Source organism: Fusarium solani (assembly GCF_023522795.1).
Source record: "Fusarium solani strain SB1 chromosome Unknown bctg00000004, whole genome shotgun sequence".
In the NCBI taxonomy this organism is placed as follows: Eukaryota; Fungi; Ascomycota; class Sordariomycetes; order Hypocreales; family Nectriaceae; genus Fusarium; species Fusarium solani.
Window position 1 is genome coordinate 2,082,156 of NW_027072152.1, and position 21,018 is coordinate 2,103,173.

Sequence of the window (21,018 nt, forward strand, 5' to 3'; positions counted from 1 at the left end):
GGACCTCTGGAGAAGAAACGTTTTGCACAGCCACTGTCAGCCACATGACGTTTCAGCCACATCCGGCATCGCTCACTATCCGAATTAACCTCCCGGTAGAAGCTCAACTTTCGGAAACAACGTGGGATTCCTGCAGCGTGGGAGCTACAGAAAACAGACTAAAAGGCAGGGGAAACGCAATACGCGCGTGTCAAATTCATCACTAAGAGACACAGTACATCCCGCACTGCTTCTGCATCGGCGAGACTCCGAGAGCTTGGTTTCTCTAGCGGCAGCCAGTCAGAGTTGAACCTCGGCTATTGACCTCGGTCTACCAAGAGAATTCCATGATGGAAAACAGACAACTAATACGCACAACTAATACATTCAACCCAACATGACACAATAAAGAATCGGTCATCTTTTTCTTAGTCACGGGACCATTCAATCCTTAAACCTGTTTCTTTGTCTTATGCTATTGTCGCTAAGCGAGAGGCTCTTCTCGACTCACTCTAGCTCCTGATCGACGGTCTCGACCCAAAACACCACACTTATAACGACAACAACAACAGCAACCATCATGGGGATGATGAATGGCAGACCCGGCTTTGCTTTCCGGGGCACCCTAAGCAGCAGCAGCAACATAATGGATGGCCCCTCCCTCTGATGCATCTTATCGTAAATGTATGTACCGCCCCCGTTCCTTGAGCTGAAGACAACGCCTCCCTCCCGCTCACGCGACACCCAAGCCATAGAGCCCGCATGCACAACATGACAGCGGCGACCAATCTCGTGCTAATCCGGACCGCCTCCCATTTTCCTTTCTTTTTCTTCTTCCACTCCCTCCCCCGCCCTTTTTCTCCAAACATTATTCCTCCCCGGTCCCTGTTATAGGCGGCGCGGTCCAGTCCCCTTCCTTTGCAGGCCACCGGCAACATCTTTGGACTTGGCCAGGCCCGGTCGAGGCTAAGTGCTACCATTCTTTTCCTTTCTTTTTCCTTTGTCGTTTTAATTCTTCAAACCCGGGGTAGGCGAGTCCCGGGGAAAGGTGTGGGTGCATCTTGTGTAAGAAACTAGTAAGCCATAGAACTGTCCAAAGGACAAGATTATCTGCATACCATGGGGAATCTGGACAACCCCCGTCAGACGGTGCCGAGACACCTGTTGGAATTGGCTGCCTGGCAAGGTTAAATTAATTAGTGAATATCTTGGCCTTAGCCGGCCGCAATTCTTGACGCGCCCTGGCATCCTTGGCGACTTGGCGTACACATGCCTGCGCTGCACTCGCTGCATGGATGCATCCCATCCTCCCAGAGACCATCCCATCCGCGTGCCGGTTCTCGAGACTAGGGCCGGTGACCTGCCGCTGCCTGTCTCACATTTCACTCATCCAAGAGTCTGGATAGGGGCATGTTCTTCAGCCGAGGCGTCGTCACCGAAATGCTTCAGAGTCTTGTTTGAATTTCTTTCTTTCAGCTATGTACGAAGTAGCAAGCAGACTTTCTAATCTCTCGTCGCTTTGCGAGGCCCGTTCTTGGACTCTGGCCATCATTCGTCATTCTCTTCTGTTGCTCATGTCCTCTCTGAGGCTCCAGCCCGTCGATCAACTCCTTCAAAAATCAAACAATAAACTGCTGGTGTCCGCCTTGCCGGTCCCAGATTACATAGAGTGCCAACCCCAGGCGCAATAATAATAAGAATAAAAGCAATCGCTCAGGTCCGCCAAAAGTAGCGACAGTTACCTCCCTTCGGTAGATAACCGAACTGTCTTCTTCCCAACCAAATCATCAAATCATTCCCAAGACTCCCATGGAACTCCCTGTCAAACAACTCCGTAAAAGTCATAGTCATGCCCAGCCGTAAGAGTTTTCAAAAGCACCCGCCCGAGGTATCATTTTTCCTTTTGGTTCCATCCTTACATGGGAAACGCCTCCATCCGGTTATCAAGCATGTATCCTTCAGGGTTGTGTTGTTGCTGCTGCTGTGCCATCATCTGGTTGCGGTAGTCGACATTCTCCACGCTGAGGCCGAGCTCAGAAGGGCCAACCTCCTCACCCGAGCTGAGGCTCTCGTCGCTCATGCTGAGAACGCTCTGCGGGGGCTGGGGGTTGTTGCCAAAGTCACCGATGCTGAAGCCGCTGAGGTCCCAGTTGTCCGGGGGCCAGTCGCCGCAGTTGCTGACGGCGATCGACGCCTCGTTCACCAGTCCCTGTCCACCGTAGATGGCATCGTAGACATTGTTCATGCCACCGTCCAGCGAGCCCAGGAGCGTCTCCCACTCAGTGGTTGAAACTCCGTGCATCTTTGCCGAAGCCACAGGGGAGTGCGCCATCATGGGGTTGGCCTGGGGTGTCTGTCCAGAGTGGGAGTGGGCGCGGTTCTGCTGGGGTGATGCGGGCTGCGGCGACTGCGAGGGGTGGCCGAAGGGCATAAAGTCCAGGTTGGGTCGGGATAGAGGTGAAGCCTTGTGGCCGGGGTTTGGCGAGATCTGCGACAGGGACATGCGGTGGTCTCGGTGGCTCATGGGAACCTCGGTCTGCAGGTTGTCAAAAGACTGGCGGGATCGGGCACGGTAAAAGTCTGGTCGCTGGCCGGCACCGGTGGGCATCGTCATGCGCCTCAATTTCTCCTGCTGGTCCATCAAGTTGCTGTCGCTAGCCGCGGCCCCCGGGAGCTGACCGAGGGGGTAGGCGGTGGCGCTCTTCTTCTTGGGGGCCACACCCGCAGGCGGCGACCCTCGGTTGGAGGCGGGGGCGGCGGGCATCGACGCCTCACGTGAAGTGTGCATGGGCGAACCGACAGTCTCATCCACAGTCACCAGCATGCTGGCCACACGCTTGAAGTCGACCGAGCCAGTGGCCCTGGTCTTGTCCAGGATCCGGACCACAGAGTTCACCAGTCGCTCATTGTCGCGCATCAGCTTGCTGTCGTGCTTGAGGTCGATTGAGTGGTACAGCAGTGTCATGCCGCAAACAACCAGGAGGTCGGACCGGTTCAGGCAGAATGAGAAGGTCATGCTGCGCTCCTCGAGCAGCTGAATAATCTGAATAATGTGCTTGCTCGAGGTGCCAATCGAGATGAGTGCCGAGGCCGCCTTGGGTCCCAGGCTGGAGCCGACGGCGGGGCGGTAGATGAGTGTGCGGATGTAGTAGTAAGCCAGGGCCTGTGGTTCGTTAGCGGGAAAAGTCCACAAAAATACCTCAAGGATTTCTTTAGTGACATACCAGGAGAGGTGAGCGGCTGCCAGTCACATCTGTAGACGGCTTGTCTTGGACAAAGTTGAGTCTCAGATGAGCAGGCAGCTGGTCGTACCAGGCATCAAGCTCGCTCTCGAGGGCGGCCATCTGCTGCAGCGACATCTCGTAAGAGGTGGCAGCAGGGTAGTTCTTCTCGAGAACCTTGGCGAGGATGCGGGTAGCGCGGAACAGGGCCAGAGCACTGGACAGCCGAGTGTACTCGCCAGGGAGAGTGGGCTGGAAACCCTTCTCGGTGACGTACTCATCGTCAGTGTCGCAGGGGTACTCGGCCTGGACATCCTCCTCCTTGAGGAGCTTGGGAAGACCGAGGATGGCAGCCGAGAAGCAGTCAAGGGTGTAGAGAGTCCAGAAGACCTTCTTGCGGGTCTCAATGGTCAGGGCGCCAAAGGAGAATCGCTTCTGGCTCTGGTGCAGGCCGAGGCGGTGCGACAGGCCGATGGCAATGCCCTTGTAGTGCTGGAGGCGCTTGTAGTCGGCACGCATGGTGCAGTAGAGGAGAGCAAGGGTGAGGCACTGCAGAGTGTTCATGGTGTTCTCCATGAGGACGGCGTCGAGGGCCTTGCGCCATTGCTGCTCGCAGGCAGCCAGCTGAGGAAGATCAGGGGCATCTGATGAAAGACCGGCAATGTTGAAGACGAGGTAGAGCTGAGCAAGCTTGTGATTGCTCTTGACCTTCTCGGGATCGGCGACAAACTCCTCATAGACGTGCAGGAAGGTGGGCTTGTGAAGGACAGGGAAGAGGGGAGCCCATTCTTGGAAGTAGACGTTGACGCAGCGGTCAGAGAACAGACGAGGAGGAACCTTGAGCGACTGCTCAGGAGTCTTGGGGCCAAGGGACTTGCAGCCCTGGATGTGCAGGAAAGCCTCTGGGTTGAACTCAGTGCTGGGTTTGCCAGCCTCCTGGATCTTGCGCTTGAATTGCTCTGTCGGAATTGTCAGTAGATGTTTTTGTGAAAACGGCTGCGGTAAAAATTACCAATAAATGTGCGGCCACTAGAAGCTCCCATAAAGTAAGAATCAGAGTTCTCAACGCCGAGCAACAACGGCGCGGCCTGAACTCTGAATGTATCCTCCTTTGTGGACTGGGCGTCACTCCGGGTGTCCATGGCAGCCGGGCTGCTGGCGGGCATTGAAGGGCTTCTCCGGTTGCCGTGAATCTTGGAAAGCATGTCGATCTTCTCATCCTTCTCGTCCAACAGGTCCTTGAGCTCTCTGACTTCGGCCTCTAGTTGTCGTACTCGCTCCTCCAGGGACTCGGTGTAGCCACGGGGAAAAGCGCGGCGGCTGAGCTTGTCACTTGTCCGGCACTCAAAGCCGACGTTGGCGCACTGGGAACAGGTAGGGCGGATTCCGTCACAACGGATCTTTTTACTCCGGCAGCGATCACAAGCCTGGGCAATCCGGCTCTGAGAGCTGGTGCCCACCTTGATGACCTTCATGGGAAGAATTCCGGGCATTTTGGTGGTTGTGTGTGTATGTATGTGTGTATGTGCGGTTATATGGGTGGGCGGCTAAATTGCCGAGGGAAAAAGAGGTTGCCGAAGTGTCGTCGCCAGAAGCGGTTGTTTTTATGTCCGGCGATGCTCCTTGGATATTGTGTCGTCCGTGCTGTCACCAGCTAAATCGTCCAGTTGAAGAGTAAGAGGCCACACAGAGTGAGTCGATTTCGTGTGTAGACCGAGGTCTTGTTCGGGTGTGATATCAGCAGCGCCAGGGCCGGGTATATAAGGTATGGTGGTGGATGGTGGGGGTAGCCTTTGGGCGCGCGGTATTAAGCAGCTGTAGTGTAGGTATGGGTATCTCTGAAAGATGAAGGTTTGAAGGCTGGTGTAAGTGATGACAGCCAAGGGGAAGGGAGGACAGATATAGGTATAAGGGCACGAGACAAGATAAAGAAGCAAAGGGCAGAAAAAAAGGTGGGAAAGATCAGTGAAAACAGGGCAGATTTTAGAATTCTCGGGGTGGGAAAGAGGAAGATTTAGTAGAAATGAGGAATCGGGGGTCAAGGCCTAGGACGCGATTGTGGAGAAGAAGTGGGAAATCCTGGGGGAGCCCGGGGACAAGCCCGTGTGCACGCTCTGCTGGCCCAACCGCCAGGTGCAAAGAGCCACTGAGGATGAGGGTACCTTGGATTACGGCGGAAGAGCAAGGTTGGCTCTAGGTACCGTCTTAGTGCACGAAATCTGGGGACGCCCATCTGAGGGCGTGGACGAGGGGGGCGAGGGTGAGTGTGAGGGTGTGTAACTGAAAGGGAGTGTGTCATGACGGCGACGGGATGCGCTCACGGTCCGGCACGGTACGGTACAGTGCCGGAGAGTGAGCTGGAGCGGTGCACATGGCACTGACAGAGTCGCCAGGGACCGGGAGTCACCGCTGGGCGATCAACCTAGGGACCGGCGTCTTGACCAACCCTCACTCAGCATCCATGGCAAGATGAATGACCTTGGTGAGAGGACAGCAGCAGAAGGTGTGTGCAGCACGTCAAAGGCCCAGAACGAGGTACCAAGTGTACAGTGCGGATCCAGCAGCGGCTCCCACTGGGTAAACCGACTCGCCCGTTGGCGGACTGGCTTCCTCGCTGGCTCACCCCCCGAAACCCGAGAAGGACAAGAGAAAAAAAGCTACTGCTGCACGCAAGCAAAAGCACGCTTCCTGACAAAAACCACTAAACTCCCTTTGGGGTAGTGGGGGGACCCTCTAGCTGGAGCGCTGTGCTCTGAGTCGAGTCAAGTCGAATCCAGCCCGTCGATTGAGTCCAGTCGGTACCTCAGGTACGTACAGCCGCAGCAGGTGTCGAGGTGTGGCATGCCATGCCCTGGCCACGTCCGCAGCGCAGCGAGCGCCAAGGGGCGTGCGATGGACGGTTCCATTCTGTTTTAGTGCAGGTGTGTGGGGATTGAAGAAAGACTCAGATGGAAAGAAGAGAAAGAGATTCCGGTCTTCTCAGCTGTGGGGAGTTGTCGTGTTGTTTTACGGAGAACGGAGTATTCGGAGGAAACGGAGAAATATGTCTTCAATTCGCGGCAGCGCATTCTCTCAGTGCTGAACAGAGCATCAACAAAGGATCAGAAATGCTAACTACCAACTAGAATCATCTCAAGAGGTTGGTATAAGTCAATCCGAAGCATATCATGGCGGTCTGCACAAAGGTCAAGAGGCGTAGTCCCTCTAGTCTGCATCTAATCCATCCATTGGATAACCCACTCCCTCCTGACTGCAACCCAAAGCATGGAGGTTTCGACTCTTGGGGATAGGAAGGTAAGCTCCTATCCAGAGTCCAGTCGCGGACTGCGGATTGCGGCCGGCGCATGTTGCTTCGTCTTATTCCTCTCCTCCTAGCTTCTCATCTCATCTCTAGTCCCAATCCTTTCCACTTCCTCTTCTTTTCCCTTGTCAAAGTTCCAATGTTGTCTTTTTACAAGCTAGCTTGGCAAAAAAAAGACGGCCGGCAAATGATGGAACAAGTCCTAACCAACGCAGCCTAGCATTGGATATCCTTTCCAAAACCAAACAGCCCAGCCCATGACAGAATGAAACCTAGACGTAACGAAACACACAGTACGCGCTGATACATCCATCCATTTTATCAGCTCCAAAGCAGCGGCAGCAGCGGCTCGTGGCCATCGACAAGCGCTTGCCTTGATCGTGCGAAATGACACCACCCTCGCAACTCTAGAACGCCCCAGGACATGAATAACAGCCCACCATGCCACACCCTCACGGCCTTGGCCGCTGGAGCCAGAGCAACTCTCGTCACCTCCCCCTCCGCTTCGTCTCTACCCCGGATTCCTTCTCGAAGAACCTTTTTTTCCTCTGTGCGGTGCGGGGAGAGTTGTCGCGGCCGCATCATCGTTTTGACTTTTTTCTCTTGCTTCTTCTCTTGGCCTTCGTTCCACCGACGTATTGAGTCGCATCGTTGCCAGCCAGCCAAGACTCTTGATATTAGCCAGGGCTGCGCCTTTGGATGCCCACGAGCCAAGGTCGTGTGCTCCCTCTGTGCCTACATACGTCTTAACCCACTGCTTAACCTACGCGTCGGGTCCAATCTCTGCCCTGCGGCCCTCACCTTCACCTCGTCGCTCCACCTCGTTGCACCGCAGTCCGTAGTCACCCCACCCAAGCTGCTCGCCCACCCCCAGGAGGAGCTTGTTTTTCGATCTATTCCGGGGCCGGTCCTGAAGCCATCAAGCACATGGCTGACCAGGTCCAAGGCTCCTCCTTTGCCATGCCGCCCTATCCATCCTTGGTTGTTAGTGTCGTCGAGAATCATGATGCTACTGCTGCAGCAGCCGCTGCTTAGACCAACAACCGTCGACCCAACTTGCCAATCACTGTCTGCACCTCAGACCTTGGGGCCCCAGATACCCCGGAGCCGCTCTGCGGCCCCCCTTCTCCTCGTCCGCTCCCCGTCTGGGCGTCGAGATCCGTTGTGCGATCACCGAGATTTCCCAAACCAGCTGCCGTACGCACCCTGTCCTGACCTGCATATGCCCTCACTGGACAGACAGTACGCGGGGTGATGTGATGCCACTCGCGGGACAGACGTCCATGCTCTGAGCCCGTCATGGCAGATTTACCCCAGAACCCAGAAGCACAAAACATCCGAGATCTCGAGATTTCCCCAGCTTATCGTCAAGCGAACTGCCCATGTTGTGTGAGCTGGCCATTAGTCGTGCGTCACAGCATCTCATCTCGAGTCCCCAGAATATTCATCTGGGGTTACAAACGGCCGCCATGCTGTGACCATGTCCTCCCCGCAACCCAGATCTAGCATCATGCTTTAGCATCATGCCGTTCTCCCTCGCCTCTTGTGTGTCTCAAGTCCTGACTCAACTACACTAACTCTACTCCCAATCCCGTCCGCACGGATCCCGCTACCTCGAACCGTGCAGTCTGGGACTGTATACCAACCAGCCAGCCCTGCCTGAGGTGAATCAAGGTCAGCAAGCACAAGAGCTAAGCTACACCGTAGCTAGTGCATGAAATCCGCAGGGCTGGCGCGGATTAGTATCAAGGAACACGGCACGCTCACCGCGGTGGGACACGACGTTCCGGAGGTGTCGTTCTTGGCCAAGGGGGCAAGTCGTCGTTCTCGTTCGTATCCTTCAGGGCGCAGATCCCCAAGATGCAATGACAGAGTCGTAGCAAATTTCATTCACGGATTCTCGGATTCGCTCACGCGAGCAGGCAGGCAAACGGCCAAATCTCCATGAGATTCATGGATGCATATCCAGCTACTCTCACCGTCCGTGCCATGCTAGGCTCAACCCCGTCCACCCCATCTCAACTTGTCAAACGCTGCTAGCTCCGCCGCCTCCCTCAAGCCCTCGAGCGCCCCCCAAGCCTCTCATCCTGGGGGAGCCGCAATGGCCCCACTTCGGAGCCGCAATCGTTGCGGACGCAGATCACTGATCCGCAGCTAGTCCGAGACTGTCTGGCCCTGGAATTGACAACTCGCCGTCTCGAGTCTCGAGCCTCGTTTCTCATTTCGACCTGCGTGTTAGTTGCTGTCCTGTAGGTAACACCGCTTACTTTTTTCCCACTAGCTGTTCACTTCTCACTTCTCATGACCCTCCTTCTCTCATCAAAAGGGGTTTGTGCGTTCCAGGGGTTCAAACCATCCAGCCCCAAGTCCCGAGTCTCAGGTCTCTGCCCCATCATATCGCAACCCTTCACGACTCGCATCGCATCTACCTAGACCTGTCCTGCCATGCACTATACCGTACCTACAGTAACTTCACGTAATTATGTTCCCGCAACCTGGGAGATGGCTCTGGTGCATCAGGAGGCGCAAACTAGAAGCTTGAGCTGGTCGTCATCATTTCCACTGGCCTTGATCAAGTGCAAACTGTACTGTAGTCCGCTCCAAGCCTTGACTCTCTGCCTGCGCCTTCGAACCTCATCGACATGAAACCCTGCGAGCGCAGCGCCAGTAGACGGACCCCCGACTTCCGTCTGCCTACAGCAAGGCATCCCCTTTACGCAGTAGCGCGCCCTCCTGCTCGTCCCATCCTCAGCGACGGCTCCGTCCTGACGCAATTCGCTTTTTCCAAGCGATCCGTGAAAGGAGAATGCTGGCATCACCTGGTCGGTAGTGGGGATTAGCGCCTAGCGCCCACCGCTTCCGCGCCCTCGCAGCGATCCTTATGTGCAAGCGATTGAGTGAATGAATTAGTGAAGGAAATAAATCCCGTCGCAGAGATCGTGTTTGGGTCTCACAGCTACTGGCGGAGAACTGAGGTGTGCGCCTAGCGCCAGGGGTGTGAGCCCAGTGCCTGCATCTCATCCTTTCTCCTCACGAGAACCACCCGGGGAAAAGGACGTCGCGGCCAACGAAACAACAGTAAAATCCTCCGCACAGGTCCAAAAGGGTGCTGTATCGTTGTCTTGTACTGCCCGGCCTCTCTTCCGGCACAATCAACCCTGATCCATGCTCTTGTCAATGCAGCACTTGCTGATGCTGGTGCCCCGGCGCTGGAGCAGATTCAGTGGTTGACACTTAATCAATCGGATCGCTCTCATGCCGCCGCCCATCTCGTTGCAAAAGAAAAAAGAATGGTTGATCCTTGACGCGCATTCTCATCCACTCGGATGGAATCTGATCAAGCCTACTGCGGCAGATGACATGGCGCAACTCCGTTGGTGATTTGTCCCGAATGTTGCTGCTCAACTGCTGAGGTTGTCTGGCGAGCACACTGGTGCGGTCCGTCGCCGGATCCGAATCTTGGTGCGATTTTGGCATCTCCGAAAAGCGGAAGTTGAGAAACTGTAAAATAGGTCGTTGTGCATACCGCGCCTATTCAATTGATGCAGTCCAAGGCCTTTGCAGGCACAACGGAAACTGACCGAAAGATAGGTGCCGTAACCGTTCCGGCCAAACGTCAATTCCGTTGTTGGGGTTCTCGGTTGGCTTGTTGGAGAGGAGAGTTGGAGAAGCTGGCCAAATCACACCTCACTTGACGGAACGAGAATGCACCGGAATCTGAGTGCAGAAGTAGCGTCCGAATGTGGGAGTCCCCTGTTGCTTTTGCGAGACGGTGTTGTCGGTCGGTACATGCAGTCTCTCCATCGTGGTGGGCGGTCAACGTCGAAGGAACCGTCAGGAGGGCAACTAGTTGCAAGCCGATCACAGATGGACTGCGAATAGAAGCAAGAGGCCGTGATGGCATCGTCATAATGCTATATCAAAGAACCAAATGTCAAGAAATCGGCAACCCGTAGAAGGTGGCCAAGGCAAATGCGGAGCCCCACAACTCGCATAGCCGACCCAACATGGCAATGCTCAACCACAGCCGAATCGCGGAGGCCAAGGTGTGCTTCGGTCAGCTAAAATCGTCCTCCTCATTGGCTGGGGCGTCACGCGCTTGTCCGCTTTCGGAAACTTCCATCGATCCGAGATATGCCACCACGTGGTCGTCCGCAAAAAGGTGGGTCCTCTGTAACATCCGATGACGCACTTGTTAGTTGTGTCTTCTGTTTGTGGTTCATGGCAACCAAAAAGCGTTGAGATGTGTGGAGGGAGCTCGGTCACACACCGAGCTCCCAGTTCTTGGGCCTCGGGATGGGTGGACTCGCCAGCCAAAATGCGGAGGAGTTCCTTAGGCTTTTGAGGGGAACGTCCGGGGGTGAAGGGAAGAATCTGGGGAAGGCTGCCAAGATCTCACTGAACTGCCGAGTGGCCAACTTTGACCTTGTTCATGAACCATGGCCATGGGGAATGAGAATTGGCATGCGTCAGTTGAAGTCCCAGAATGCCATTTCCTGTATTGCCATGATCACTCGATCCGGCAATTTCGCCACCCGGTGTTGCTTCAACGTCGAAACTCCAGTAGGGCTGAATGAAACAGACTCTCTGACACGTACCTGTTGCTCCAATGCCTCGGTTGCACTCTCGAGCACACTAGCCTCAATCTCCCAGAGTGTTTCCGCTGCTCGGATACACTCCTCTCTCACAAGTCCGGCCCGGCGCAACGGGTCCAGTTGATCATGGGAAATCTCGGAGGGGAGGTGCGTCAGCTGGGTAGACACCACCTCGTGCAGGACGGTCACCACTCGAAGCCTAAACACCTGGCAGAGGGGGTGTTGCTCGATGAGAACTTCAAAGTCGTCCGCCCGTGCCGTCACGTCCTGGTCTTGCCAGAACAGCTTTAGCTCCCGCTCTCCGTCCTTCCCCTGCAGCACCCTGAACTCGAGACCATCTTCCTCATTCAGACACATGAGGTAAGCAAAAGGGCTGCGCCAGGTTAGTCTCCCGTCTGACCGAGACAGCTTCAGCGTAGGCGGTGCCTTGAAGATGTAGAGCTTAGCCTTTCCCAGCGGATCGTCGGGGAGGGCCTCCAGAGGTAGGGTCAAGTCGTGGACAGCCGAGTCTCGGTCAATGAACCCGTAGCTGAAGAGCATCTCTGCAGGGGACTTTTCCCCGTAAGAGATGGACACCTCATCCCCGCCTGTCACCTCCACGCCTGGCCGCAGCAGTAGCACGATATCATCCTTGTCGTCCTCCTCATAGTACGCAGTCGGATCATGTGAGTGGTTGGCCATGTCGAGACCAGGGACCATGGCGTCCCCAGCTCGGGGAAGTTCCAGGCAACGGGAACGATACAGTGCATCGATCAAGATCCAATCTTGGATAGTGGCTGTCTCCTTCTCCCAAAAGAGCGAGTTCCAAAATGCCAGCCCCGAGGATTTTTCGCGGAGTTCATCAAACTCGTTGTTAAGTGCCGCAAGCTTAGCCTCGAGCGCAGCCTGGAGCAATTCGTTAGGGTCCTTTTGTCCAACCATGGGGAAATTCTCCGACAATCATCATATCCGCCATGAAATGATTGCGGTTCCGCAATCAAAGAGGCTAGGCGTCAACGCAAGTCTGGGGAAACACTCACCTCTAGCGATGTGCCCTGCAGGAGAGCTCGCTCAACTTCCGACCACATTGTTGGTACGGGGACATGGCGAGGCAGAAACTTCAAGTACTCGGTCCACGGCGTCGAAGCAGGTCCCCGAGAGCCGGGGGGACCTTTGGCGGAGAGGATGAGGTGCGTCAGGAGATACAATAGGATGTCCTTCCTCGTAGACTTGGCAGTGTCAGCAGTTGCCTACACCACCCATAGCCTCTCTTGTCCATCCTGGGGAAAGGCTCGAGAAGTGCTGAAGGTGTTACCTGGTGTCCTGCAACCTCGAGAAGTTGACGGAAGTTCTGGTCGACCTTGGTGTACTCCTCAATGGCAGCTGCTGATAGGACCAAGTCGTGAGGAATGCGAAGCAGCTGTACTGGGTCGTGATCGGTGTCATTGCCCTCATCTTGACCTCCAATTGCGGTTCCAGTCCCAGCTCTTTCACCATCTTTTCCGTCTCCAGTTGATAAATCATCTCTTTCCCCATTGGCGTCTGATGTCGTTTCCTTGGTTGGCTGTGCTGTCGTCGTCGTTGTCGTCCTCAAGTCCCTCGCTGCCACCAAGCCAATTCCCTTCACATCCGTCTCCCTCAGTTCGGCGTTGGTGAAATCCACATCGTTAAGTCGCGCCCAGGCGGGAAAGGACGCAATTGATAGTGGCGGGCTCGATGCCATGGCCAGAAGCAGAGCAAAAAAAAGAGGCTCAAGTAGAATCAAGGCGGGAAAAACCTCTTAATAAAACAGGCGCACCTTATCGTGGCTTCTTCCTTGCACCTTGGTTGAATGACTTGAATGGTCGAGCGGGCAGGTACGTAGAGGAGATTGATGTCCGGCGGTTATGTCCCGCTTACGGCCGCCGGGCACGATATTCCGACCCACTTCAGCCTCCTTAGCCGAGCACCAAATTTGCGTCAAGAGGCCTTCCATTCGATGGCATCGCCGCCTCATGGCCCTGCTGCGTTGCCTATTACATACAGACAATCCCCGCACAAGCCTATAACCTCGGGCAAGACAAGGGCGAGAACGCACTGGAAGCGCTTGTATAGCGGCAGGAACAGAAAACTCGCGCTGCCTAGGCCTTGTTCTTGGTCTTGGCCCTCCTCTAGCATTTGTCCTCGGCTCTTGATCTCTCAAGCGCGCCGGACCAAGCCCGTTCGCCGCCGGCTGCCGTGTCTTGCATCTCGGAGACTCGGTCTTACGTCCCCTGCTTCTTACTTGAGCCTCGCTCGACTCGGACACCTGGTTCCCGAACCTCCCTCTCTCCTCTTCCGTCATGCCTCGCGATCCGCTTATCGGCCTCGTGGGAAAGCCCTCGGCTGGAAAGAGCTCGACGCTCAACAGCTTGACCGACGCCTCCTCTAAAGTTGGTTGGTACAAAGACCCTAGCCAAAGCTGCCGCAGCTCGGCGCTGATCGCAACTTTTACATAGGCAACTTTCCGTATGTCTCCTTCATGAAGCCCGCGCCTTCTGTGTAAGCTGTTTCCTCTCTGGAAGCTGACCTTGTTCTTCAGATTCACTACTATTGACCCTCAGCGAGCGATTGGCTACCTCCAGATCGAATGCGCCTGCGCGCGGCACCACGTATCAGATAGATGCAAGCCCAACTATGGCGCATGCGTTGATGGCCGACGTTCTGTGCCTATCGAGCTTCTCGATGTCGCCGGTCTTGTCCCCGGTGCCCACGAAGGCCGTGGCCTGGGCAACAAGTTCCTCGACGACCTGCGCCATGCCGACGCGCTGATCCACGTCGTTGACGCCTCTGGTACAGTCGATGCTGAGGGCAAGGAAACAAGAGGCTACGATCCCTCGGTGGATATTGCATGGCTACGAAGCGAGATTGTGGCTTGGGTTCTCGGCAACCTCATGCAGCGATGGGGATCGATCCGACGGAGGCATCAAGCTATCAAGGCAACGGCGACAGAGACGCTACAGGCCCAATTTTCTGGATACGGTGCGACGTCGACTATCGTGAACAGGGCGTTGGATCGCTGTGGAATTAAGGAGCCTCTGGAAGACTGGAGCGATGAGACGGTCGAGCGTGTGGTCAACGCCTTCATCGACGAGAAGTTCCCGACGGTCATCGCACTCAACAAGATTGATCATCCAGACGCCGACAAGAACATCGCCAAGATTGCCAAGCAGCAGGATCCAAACACCATCGTGCTATGTTCGGCCATCTCAGAGATCTTCCTGCGAAAGATGGCCAAGCAGGGCTACATCAAGTATGTCGAGGGCAGTGAGTTCATCGACACCAAGGAGGACCTGATTGAGCAAGGCGACCCCACGGGCGGTGGCCTCAAGGAATTGGACGAGAAGAACCGCAACCGCATCGAAAACCTCAAGGACATGGTCCTCTACCGATTCGGATCCACGGGTGTCGTCCAAGTCTTGTCAAAGGCTGCCGAGCTGCTTGGTCTGGTGCCCGTATTTCCGGTCAGGAACACCACCACCTTCACCTCTGGCGCCTCTGAGTCCAAGTTCGTCTTCCGAGACTGTGTTCTTGTCAAGAAAGGCAGCACCGTCGGCGACGTGGCGCGCAAGATCATGGGTGATGCCCCCATTGCGTTTGTCGAAGGTGCTGGGAACATCCGAGTATCTGAAGACGATGTCGTGGCTGTGGGAAAGAACGACGTAGGTCTATCTCGTTTCTAACTTTGCTGAGCTTATGCTAATCATTCGTAGATTCTATCATTCAAGGTTGGTAGGGCGTGAGTGTCCTGCTTCAGCGCCACTGAGCCAACCATATAGCATGAGATCCGAGTTATAATGATACATGTCCGTTCGAGGTTGTAGATATACGGGGAGGCGTTGGGATCGTTATTATTAGACTCGGACACGAAAAAAGTCTGGTATAGAATTTGGGGGCTCGGCCTAGGAAAGCATTCAAACAAAACAGTTGCTCAGGGCAGACTCATGGGTGGTGTTGTAATAGACAGGGCTCTTCCTATAATATAGGCTAACAAAACCAACACCCAATTGAAGCGTAGCTACCACGCAACGCATGTAGTCCAGTTTCTCGCAAACTTGAGCCAGGAACTGTGCTATCAGGGGTTCTTCTCAGCCCAATCCTCTCATAATCCATACATTCCTCCGTACAGCCCTTTCATAGGGGTATCTTCAAACACGAATTTCTTGACATGTACAAAATCCAACCACTCAAACTTACTCCTCGATTGGCAGAGGCCATTGCCGCGGTCTCTCTCCCCAGACAAGCTCCACTTTGTACTTGGCAGCCAGGCCACGGAGCTGGTCTAGCGCGATGCCCTGCACTGTGGTCTGGTAAATCTTCCGCAGGTGCGTGACCTTCAAGATGGCCTCAATCACGGTGCCGAATTCGGGTCCCTCGTAGTGGGCAGAGTTGATCTCGATGACCTCGAGGTTGGGGAAGGTGGCCAGGAAGCTTGGTAGAGGCAGGTCGTCATCGTTCTTTGGATACGAACGGAATCTGAACTCAAAGATGCCCAGGCACCTGATAGACTCGGCGCTGCGCAACCATGCATGTTTGCGGAGGTGTTCGACACTTATTGATCCTTGGGGGGTGCCAAAGGGCTCGAGCGGGAAGACCAAGTCAAGTGTGTGAAGCTTGCGAGCTTCGATGGCATCGCTGAGGACCGCTTGGAGTTGCGAGGGCGGGATCAGCGCTCGGGTGAGTCGCAGAGAGTGCAGGTTTTTGTACTGGTTACCCTGGTTGAACTCGTCACTGTCCATTGTCGCGGGCTCCTGGTTTAGCATGTTGGACAACATCCTCAGACCAAGCGGCCCCTGCTCGTCGTACTTCCAGCGAAAGTCGAAGTCGACGTACTGCAATGTGTCTCCCTGACGTATCGAAGCTAGCTTCTGGATGGTTTCTGCCGTTTCAGGGTCAGAGTCTGTCGAGCCATTCACTATAACCACGTTGAGATTTGGCCAAAATTCGTCCAGCTCGGTATCTTCAGGCTGACGCCCTGACAGTTGCACGTCGCTGAGCCAGAGTTGACGAATACGTGGTGCCCCAGCTGCAATGGTCCACTATGTATTGTTAGCCACGGTATCGTCACGGTGATGGGGGAGCTTACAATTCCCAATCGAATAGGGTTGGGTTTATTCTGTTCTTCGATTCGCAGATATTGCAGGTTGGGTAGGCTTGGAAACCCAAACGTTGTGGTCGTTCCGACTTGCGGCAGGCCACGGATGTGAAGGTTGTGTATGCTCTCAGAAGCCTGTGTCAACAGTGGCTCCAGGATGTGAGGTTTTCCAACGAGTATTTCGTCAAGGAAGACGCGGTTGATCTTCTTGAAGAATCCGTTCGCCATCGGAATCTGCAGGTCCTCTTCAATGTTGCCTCGCAACACAAGGGACTCGAGGTTCTTTGACCCCTGCAGGAGAGTATTAAGCTTTTGTTGTGTGAGACGGAATCGTAACACGCTATCAATGACAATTTGCCGGACATCGTTTCCTGAGTAGGAGATGAGTTTCTTGAGAGAGGCGGTACTGGGAGCATATCGGTGAGGAAACTGTCTCGTGAACAGCAAGGCCCGCCAGAACCGCTCGTTGCCCCGGCTTGTGAGGTATTGCCGCCAGTCCTTTGAGACGTGGAGACATCGCACGATGGTAGCAAAGTCGAGATACTGAAAGATGCGCTGCACAATCTCCCTAGGGTTCCTTAGAGGATCCCGGCGATAATACCGAACATGTAGCGGTTGTCTTGCAGAATGGAGCTTCTATGGTCCGGTTAACAGTCGGTTGTTGCACAATACTCTTGCAATTGAATCCTACCTGGAACTTTGGCGATTCTGCGAGTTGATGTTTGTTTCCAACCTCGATGCCGGCAGTGTAGACATGCCATGCGAATTCGTGTTTCTTCTGGAGGCGCGCGATCTTGCCCAGCCGCAGATATCCCTACCCATGTCAATAACCAGCAAGACCAAGATGGTGAGCTTCTTACATCCGGGAGACGAGGCGCCAGCTCAAGAATCCACTCGGCATCTCTCCGCGCTCGGTCAAGCTCCTGGAGCGCCTCCCAGGTGGCTGCGCGGTAGTCGAGCGCCTGGATGTGGTGTTTGTTGTCGCACTTGTTGAACGTCTTGCCTACGGGGCACTTGCAGGTGTACATGGCCTCGTTGAATATGGAGCCGCCCTCCTGGGCCACCTTTTCGAAGTCCTTGCAGCTGCAGCGTTCCCGCCTCGTCTGACGGGTGCAGGGACACAGCTTCATTGCCTGTGGGGTGGTCAGCAACTACATCGGATTGTATGTAGTAAGTGTTCTCACTCTTGTAAACTGCTCGAGGGCGGGCTTGAAGCGCTTGGCTCCATAGTGCTGGCGACCTGCAGCAATAGCTGCTTCTGGTGTTTTGGGGTTTTCAGAAGCCATGATTTCGCAACGTAGTCCGAGATCGGAAGCCACACCAAGCCAATTGAGGTTGCCAGCTGAGTTGTAGAAGTTTCAAGGTCTCATTGAAGGAGGAACCAGATATGCAGTTGCAGCTCTTGGCGAAGTGGCCGGATGGATCCAAGGACCAGGTCTGCTTTGCTTGTCAACTCAAGTCCCCAAGCTCTCTATAAATACTGTATATCTCAAGCTGCCCGAGTGGTGAGGCTGGGCCATGAAATGTCCGAGCAACAATATTTCCAAGACAAAGAGCGAGGTCGTTGCCATTAGAAGCTCTAGGGTTGTCTCACCTGGCGATGGGTCTGGGGGAGCTTGACTTGGTACGGTGCGATCGGCGTGCGTGCCACGAGGGAGGAAGCGCTATAATGACCCACGTCGCGCGTGGCTGTCACTTTTGCTATTTCCTCTCTTGGATGATGGCGCGGGCTCTTTACATGGGGTGACGATAATAGGAGAGTTGATCTCGTTGTTGAGCTTCTCTTTCGCGTGTGTAAATCGATGGAGTGAAGGTACAGTAGCGCTAGGTAGCTCAGCAACGCGCTGCACCTATCAAGTGGTCCCGCTTTTCTTCTCGCCTACCTACCCTACACCAACGACCATCACCACCAGCTCAAATACCATCCCGCAGTGCCACCACGTTTTTCGGGCTTTCTTGCGTATTTGCTTTTGTTGCTTTTAAACAGATCATCCCGATATTGATGCCCAAGGTGACATTGAAAGGGTTGATAATCATTCACTAAGACAATGCCAGGCATGATCAGCAAGCCTCAACTCCACCCTTAATAAAAAGATCATGTTCTTCACAACTCTCGAAGCCTCATCCCGCACCCTCGTATTCGGAGCTGTGAATAATCCCAAGCCACTGACTTAATCTAGCACATCATCCCTTGGATCGTGGTCTGCCCATGTTTCTTTCCACTGCCTCTCGAGAAGACGTGCTGCTCCCACTCTCTCCAACTGCCCTGCATCACATATCACATATCCCCAACGGCGGATCTCATCTGGGATATAGTCTCCATACAGTTTGCTATAAGACTCGTTCCATAGCATCGTCCATGCCAACGGAGGACGTAACTCGTTGTCCCCTAGAAAAGGCATATGATCCCGTCGCTTTTGGTTATCGTTGCGCGCCGCAGCATCATCTCTATGCCGCCTTTTCTGAGCAGCCTTGCTCAGGATTGCGTCTTCAAGAAACGATCCCCCAAACCAAACAACAGAGCTCCCAATAAGGACAGAAAGATACTCGTCATCCCTGGTCAAGATAGTGTGAAGGATGGGAAGACCTTGTGAAATAGTGCTCTTCAAGAGGGTGGTCCTAATTGCTACAGTACAGTAAGGTATTAGCAGAATGATTTCTTAGAGGCAGAAGGCGGTACCAACATACCAGTATCGCCCAAGTCATAACCGTCTTCTGGATCCGGTACCTTTCGTGGCCTTGTTTCTGTACCATCTCCAGTCGTGCACCGCCAAACAGCCTCAAATACGCGCTCAAACCGTTCGTTGGCAAACGAGTAAATGCACACCATCTCTTCAATCTCCCATGGCTCAAGTAGACTGATGTAGTCGGTCAAGATACGTATCGTTCGCCCGTTCCTGCTCAAAGTAGATGATTCTGGAAAGTTTGCCATAGTGAACAAATTGCAACACAGTTGAAATCGGTAAAGTCCCCTGACCAGTCGAGCCTGTTCGACCTGGCTTAGTGGTTCTTGATCGACAATCCCGCCCGTCTCCTCAGCCAGGGCCTCTAGGACATGTCGAATGTAGAGCTGCATGATGGGGTCGACAGTAGAATAATGGAATGCGGCAATCCCGACGGCCAAGTGTTCGGTGACACTCTTCCTGAGGATTGAGTAGGAACCGGACGCCTGTTGACGCATGTAGGCCTGACGAAAGTTGGAGATAGTTTCGTCATTCGTAATACTGGGAAACTTGGATGACCTGGCAGTTTGATAGACCCAATACGCATCCAGGACAGTTCTCCCAAGAGTCCTTTCCAGACACAAAGAGAGAATAGAGCAACGCTCTAGGACATACTGGCGGTAAAAGACTGGAGAAGCGTGGACCATGTTGCGCAGAGAGGAGAGGTCGAGCGTGGTGAGAAGTTCATGCCGTAGCTCTGGTGGCAGATGCTCAACCATGGCATCTGGCGTGTATGTAGAGTGTGCTGTTTCCATGTCGAGATTCGCCGCCAGAAACCGGAGGAATCGTCAATATGTCGTGGCTGGGAGAAGTTGTCCCGAAAATCATCGAAGAAACTTGGGGGAAACTGAAAGGTTGCGGGGGGAGAGGCCGCCATGTCACACAAGCCGGAGAAGGGACAATTGCCAACATCCTAATGCACAAATGGTGACACAGCCGGATTGGATTTATGCCCAACACGCCACCAACTCGTCCGGATGGAGATCGTAGCCAAGACGGGAGGGGCTGCCACCCCTTTCACGTTGCTCGACATCTATTCTCTTTCCCGTAGGCTGATAGTTGCGGACATGAAGCCTCTGACGCCGTTACTGAGCCAGCATTCTTCACCGTCGGTAAGGGATTTGACGTTCACAGCCTCCTCAACTGCCAATCCTCTGTTTGCGATGTTAGTACCAAATCTTTAGTTGGCTGGGCAAAGCCTACCTCTCTAATGCCCAACGTCTCGAGGTTCCATCTTGGCCACCACAACCTTCATCCCAGCTAAACTTGGCTGAGATGGGAGGTGTAACCCAACGACCATCCCTCCAAAAGTAAGGAGTAGTCCTGGTCCCTTCCATCACAGACCCGTCATCTTGATTAATGACGAGTACTTCTGCGAGATCTGCTGGAGAAATGCCAGCTCTTTGACTGGCAGCGTCGTACATGGCCCTTTTCGTGGTCTTGAAATGGGTATACTCGGACCTCGAAGTTGAGGCCTGATCTACGAGAAGAGTATAACTGGGGGATTTTCTCGGTTCGTCTGCTGACGAACCTGACGACGGGACGGGTAGTCGGCGTGGTAACAAGTTTTCCAAGGGCGCCTCAGGAACGTTGAACTTCTCGACCCTGATGTCCCCTTCACGGGACACCACAATTCTCAGTCGCAGAGCGGTCCCTGGAGGTGACCCAACGGCCTCGTCTATCAACTGAGCAAGAGACTGAAGTCCACTGACACCTGACAGTCGATCAATGGTTGGATGCCAGTTCCAATGTGTTGCTGCCCTGAGTAGACGATCACGATGAAAGTCGAGCATATAGAGCGGCGACTCATTTTCAAAGTTCCAGCCTTCGCCATTGAGCCCATGTTGTCGAAGCTTTTGAAGCTTTGGATCGTACCTCATTGAGGTGAATAGGGAAAATTCGTCACTCATTTTGTCAATGACTTGGTTGAGAACTGGTTTCAAAGATAGATGATTGCTGTTTGTTGAGGTGGGGTTGATGTGGTTCAGTTAACATTAGTCAGGTACTCGGAAGTTTAGCGACGGGACTCAACCTCCGGTCTAGTAGAGGTGGGTGGACATGTATTTAGGCTCTGAAAACTCGTAACCTGCTAAACCAGGCGGATCAA

General features: G+C 54.2%; 6 protein-coding genes across 6 annotated transcripts; 1 reads left to right on the forward strand and 5 right to left on the reverse strand.

The window, feature by feature from the left end:
* Positions 1-1,894: 1,894 nt before the first annotated feature.
* Positions 1,895-4,693, reverse strand: MRS44_007707 (uncharacterized protein; the record flags this gene model as incomplete). Its single annotated transcript, XM_046269273.2, has 3 exons — positions 1,895-3,142; positions 3,204-4,159; positions 4,213-4,693. The coding sequence occupies 3 exons, from the start codon at positions 4,691-4,693 to the stop codon at positions 1,895-1,897; spliced, it is 2,685 nt and encodes an 894-aa protein (XP_046134287.2).
* A 6,277-nt stretch (positions 4,694-10,970) lies between these two features.
* On the reverse strand, positions 10,971-12,798 carry MRS44_007708 (uncharacterized protein; the record flags this gene model as incomplete). The annotated part of the gene is made up of 3 exons (XM_065620629.1): positions 10,971-11,981; positions 12,116-12,325; positions 12,391-12,798. 3 exons carry the CDS (start codon positions 12,796-12,798, stop codon positions 10,971-10,973), a joined length of 1,629 nt encoding a protein of 542 aa, XP_065476701.1.
* A 598-nt stretch (positions 12,799-13,396) lies between these two features.
* Positions 13,397-14,836, forward strand: MRS44_007709 (uncharacterized protein; the record flags this gene model as incomplete). Its single annotated transcript, XM_065620630.1, has 4 exons — positions 13,397-13,494; positions 13,553-13,595; positions 13,658-14,755; positions 14,807-14,836. 4 exons carry the CDS (start codon positions 13,397-13,399, stop codon positions 14,834-14,836), a joined length of 1,269 nt encoding a protein of 422 aa, XP_065476702.1.
* Positions 14,837-15,286: 450 nt separating this feature from the next.
* MRS44_007710 (uncharacterized protein) lies at positions 15,287-17,474 on the reverse strand (the record flags this gene model as incomplete). Its single annotated transcript, XM_046269271.2, has 5 exons — positions 15,287-16,132; positions 16,180-16,824; positions 16,880-17,002; positions 17,049-17,321; positions 17,373-17,474. The coding sequence occupies 5 exons, from the start codon at positions 17,472-17,474 to the stop codon at positions 15,287-15,289; spliced, it is 1,989 nt and encodes a 662-aa protein (XP_046134283.2).
* Positions 17,475-18,359: 885 nt separating this feature from the next.
* Positions 18,360-19,666, reverse strand: MRS44_007711 (uncharacterized protein; the record flags this gene model as incomplete). The annotated part of the gene is made up of 2 exons (XM_046269269.2): positions 18,360-18,814; positions 18,877-19,666. The coding sequence occupies 2 exons, from the start codon at positions 19,664-19,666 to the stop codon at positions 18,360-18,362; spliced, it is 1,245 nt and encodes a 414-aa protein (XP_046134282.2).
* Positions 19,667-19,944: 278 nt separating this feature from the next.
* MRS44_007712 (uncharacterized protein) lies at positions 19,945-20,821 on the reverse strand (the record flags this gene model as incomplete). Its single annotated transcript, XM_046269268.2, has 2 exons — positions 19,945-20,065; positions 20,115-20,821. The coding sequence occupies 2 exons, from the start codon at positions 20,819-20,821 to the stop codon at positions 19,945-19,947; spliced, it is 828 nt and encodes a 275-aa protein (XP_046134281.2).
* Between the last annotated feature and the right edge of the window lie 197 nt (positions 20,822-21,018).